The sequence below is a fragment of the Rhea americana genome, unplaced genomic scaffold, assembly GCF_003343005.1.
Source record: "Rhea americana isolate MKP2758 unplaced genomic scaffold, rheAme1 scaffold_205, whole genome shotgun sequence".
NCBI lineage: Eukaryota > Metazoa > Chordata > Aves > Rheiformes > Rheidae > Rhea > Rhea americana.
In genome coordinates this window covers 769,435-772,031 of record NW_028186206.1, presented here as the reverse complement: position 1 = coordinate 772,031, position 2,597 = coordinate 769,435, and the positions used below count along the sequence as shown (strand labels likewise).

Genomic DNA, 2,597 nt, shown 5'->3' with positions numbered 1-2,597 from the left:
GCCCTGTACCTGGTGGTGGTTGTAGGAGTTCCTCTGCTGCAGGAAGGCGGCGGCGGCGGCGGCCGCCTGGTGTTGGTGCTGGAGCTGCGGGCTCACAGGCGACCGCCGGTTCTGCTGCTGCTGCTGCTGCTGCTGAGGTAAATTCATCGGCGGCGGGGGCGCGGCGGCCGAGAAGGGGCTGCTGAAGGGCCCGGCGCAGGGGTTGTGCGGAGAGACCGGCGAGAAGCTCTGGAAGAACGCGGGGTTGATCGATGACGGGATCCCCGGGTAAAAGCTGGTCTCGGACTCCGGGCTGGGGGGCGGCATCGCGCTGATCTGCCCGCCGCCGCCGCTGGAGACCGGAGGTTGCTGCGTCTGCTGCGGAGGCGGCGACGAGGTCTGCACCGACCAGGGGGTGCCGAAGCCGGGCAGCGGCGGAGGAGGAGGGGAAGCCGCCGAGGAGGAGCCGCCCCCGCTCTGGTGATGGGGGCTGGGGATCTCCGGGCTCTGCAGGCTGCTGAAGCCAGAGCCTAGCCCGCCGGGCAGGAGGTTCCCGGGGCTGCCCAGCAAGTGGCTGTTCGGGGGGGACTCCATGGGGGGCAGCGTGGCTTTCGCCTGCAGATGAGGAGGAGACGGAGGAGGATTCACGCAGGCGGCGGCGGCGGCGGCCACCCCCACATTGGGGTCGGCGGACGCCGCTGCCCCCGGGCAGGAAGGGGCGAGCCGCTCTGAGCCCCCCCGGTCCGCGGCGCCCGGGTGCTCGGCGGCGCCGCGGGGCTGGTAGTGCGCGTAGTCCCCTGTCGGCGGCGGCTCCGCGGGGTGACCGCCGAGGAGCTGGAGCTGCTGCTGCTGCCTGTGCTCCTGCTGCTGGTACTTGTCAGTGGGGTGGCTGAACTGCTGCTGTTGCTGCTGCTGCGGGGGGTGGTGATGATAGTCTGGGGGGTGGTGGTTATTCAGGGGGTGGCTGCTGCCGAGCTGGGCTGGGCTGCTGAGCTGCTGCTGCTGCTGCTTAAACTCTTTCCTCTTCTGGCTCAGCTGAGGAGGCGGCTGCTGCTGCTGCTGTGGTTGCTGCTTGTTTAAATCCTGGTGGGGGCTGAGACTGGGTTTAAAGTCAGAGGAGGGGTGGCCGAGAGGAGGGTGTCCTGATGCGGGGCTGCTGCCCAGCCTCTCGCTGCCTGGCTGCTGCTGTGTCACCCCCAGGAGCAGCTCATCCTGCATGTTTTGATGATGCGCAGCAGCGGCCGCCGACAGGAACAGGGAGGGCGGCGGCGACGCACCGGACACGCCGCCGCTGCCGGAGGAACCGGTTACAGCGGGCGAGAAGGGGCAGGAGGAGGAGGAGGAATGAGAGGCGGCGGCCGCTGCCAGGCAGGGGAAGGACCTGGCGTAGCCGGCGCCTCCTACCCCCAACGGCGGGTCAGGGCTGCGGCTGGCGGTCGCCGTCTCTAGGCGCTCGCGTCTGTAATCCCCCATTAAAGAGAGGGGGGCCCCTCTGACACGGCCGCGGCCGGGCGGCGGCCCCCACCCTCCCGCGCGGAGCAGACAAAGATAATTAGCCTGCCGCGGGGGGCAGGCACCCGCCCGTCCTAAACCCCTCCGCAAAAACCGGGAAAAAAAAAAACACCTTCTAGAATAAAGCCCTCCGCCTGGACATAATCTCCGCTACACCGGTTAAAAAAACCGAAGCCTTTTGATAATAAATAACCCCCCTTTCATCCGTTTTTTCTTTCCCAATCGTCATTTAACCACCCTCCCTCCCGGCAGGGCAGGCCTTCCTATCGAGCAATCGCACCTACAGTAATCCGCTATATCATCACAGATACCCGCGCGTAGGTCATGTATCCCCTTGGCAGCTCCCCCATGGCAACCCCTGCGCCTGCCCCCGCTCTCGCTACACAATAACGCCAGGAGAAGGCAGGGCGTTTCCAGGCCGGGCACCGAGCGGGGAGGCAGGCTGTCAGCGGCCCATCCTACACGCGCCCCCAGCGCCCCGCTTCCCGACGCCGGGCTCCGCACTGCCCTCGCCCGCGGCCGCCTCCCCGCCCCCAATACCGGCTCGGCGCCGGCTGCAACCCCCTTTAAGAACGCCGGAACGTTCGTCACGGCCGCGTCACAATGCCCGCCCCGTGCCCGCCCGGCCGACCTCGGTAAGGAGCCGCCGGGACCGCCCCCTCATGAATAATGCACGCGTCCCGCCCCGCCCCTGCGCCGAGTCAGCGCTCGCGCTGCCCAACGGCCGCGCGCCCATCGCTGACGAGCGGGGCGAGCGCTACCACTCGCTACGGGGGGGGGGGCAGGGGGGAGCTGGCAGCCTCGAACTGACGCCCTGACGATCTGCTTTTTCTGTGGGGAAGACACAAACTGCCGTTCGATGACGTTGTCTGGTCTGAGTCGGAATTACTGTAAATAAAACGGTTTTGTTTGCGGCAGCCGGCGCGACCTGCTTTCTCCTTCGGGGGACAGGGAGCGGGGGCGGCTAGGGCAGTGGCTTCGSCCGCTGCCTCGGATCCCGCGAGGACGTCGCTCGGCCGCGGCCCGGGCGGGGGTGGGGCGCCCGCGCGCCCCGCCCGGCTGCCCCTGCGCCGCTCATTTGCATTGACGCAGCCGCGCGCTGCTGG

At 68.4% G+C, this 2,597-nt stretch overlaps 1 protein-coding gene and 1 long non-coding RNA gene across 2 annotated transcripts in view; one reads left to right on the top strand and one right to left on the bottom strand.

Annotated features, from left to right (window-relative positions):
• The window catches only part of CPEB2 (cytoplasmic polyadenylation element binding protein 2), a 56,426-nt gene extending 54,407 nt beyond the window's left edge, over nucleotides 1-2,019 (bottom strand). The window contains exon 1 of the mRNA XM_085304249.1: nucleotides 10-2,019. Within this exon, the coding sequence (XP_085160375.1) occupies nucleotides 10-1,452 (1,443 nt within the window). The 5' untranslated portion in view covers nucleotides 1,453-2,019. The remainder of the gene's footprint in view (nucleotides 1-9) is intronic.
• The window catches only part of LOC146596228 (uncharacterized), a 7,746-nt gene continuing 5,155 nt past the window's right edge, over nucleotides 7-2,597 (top strand). Inside the window, exon 1 of the long non-coding RNA XR_014895778.1 lies at nucleotides 7-137. This is a non-coding gene — a long non-coding RNA (uncharacterized LOC146596228). The remainder of the gene's footprint in view (nucleotides 138-2,597) is intronic.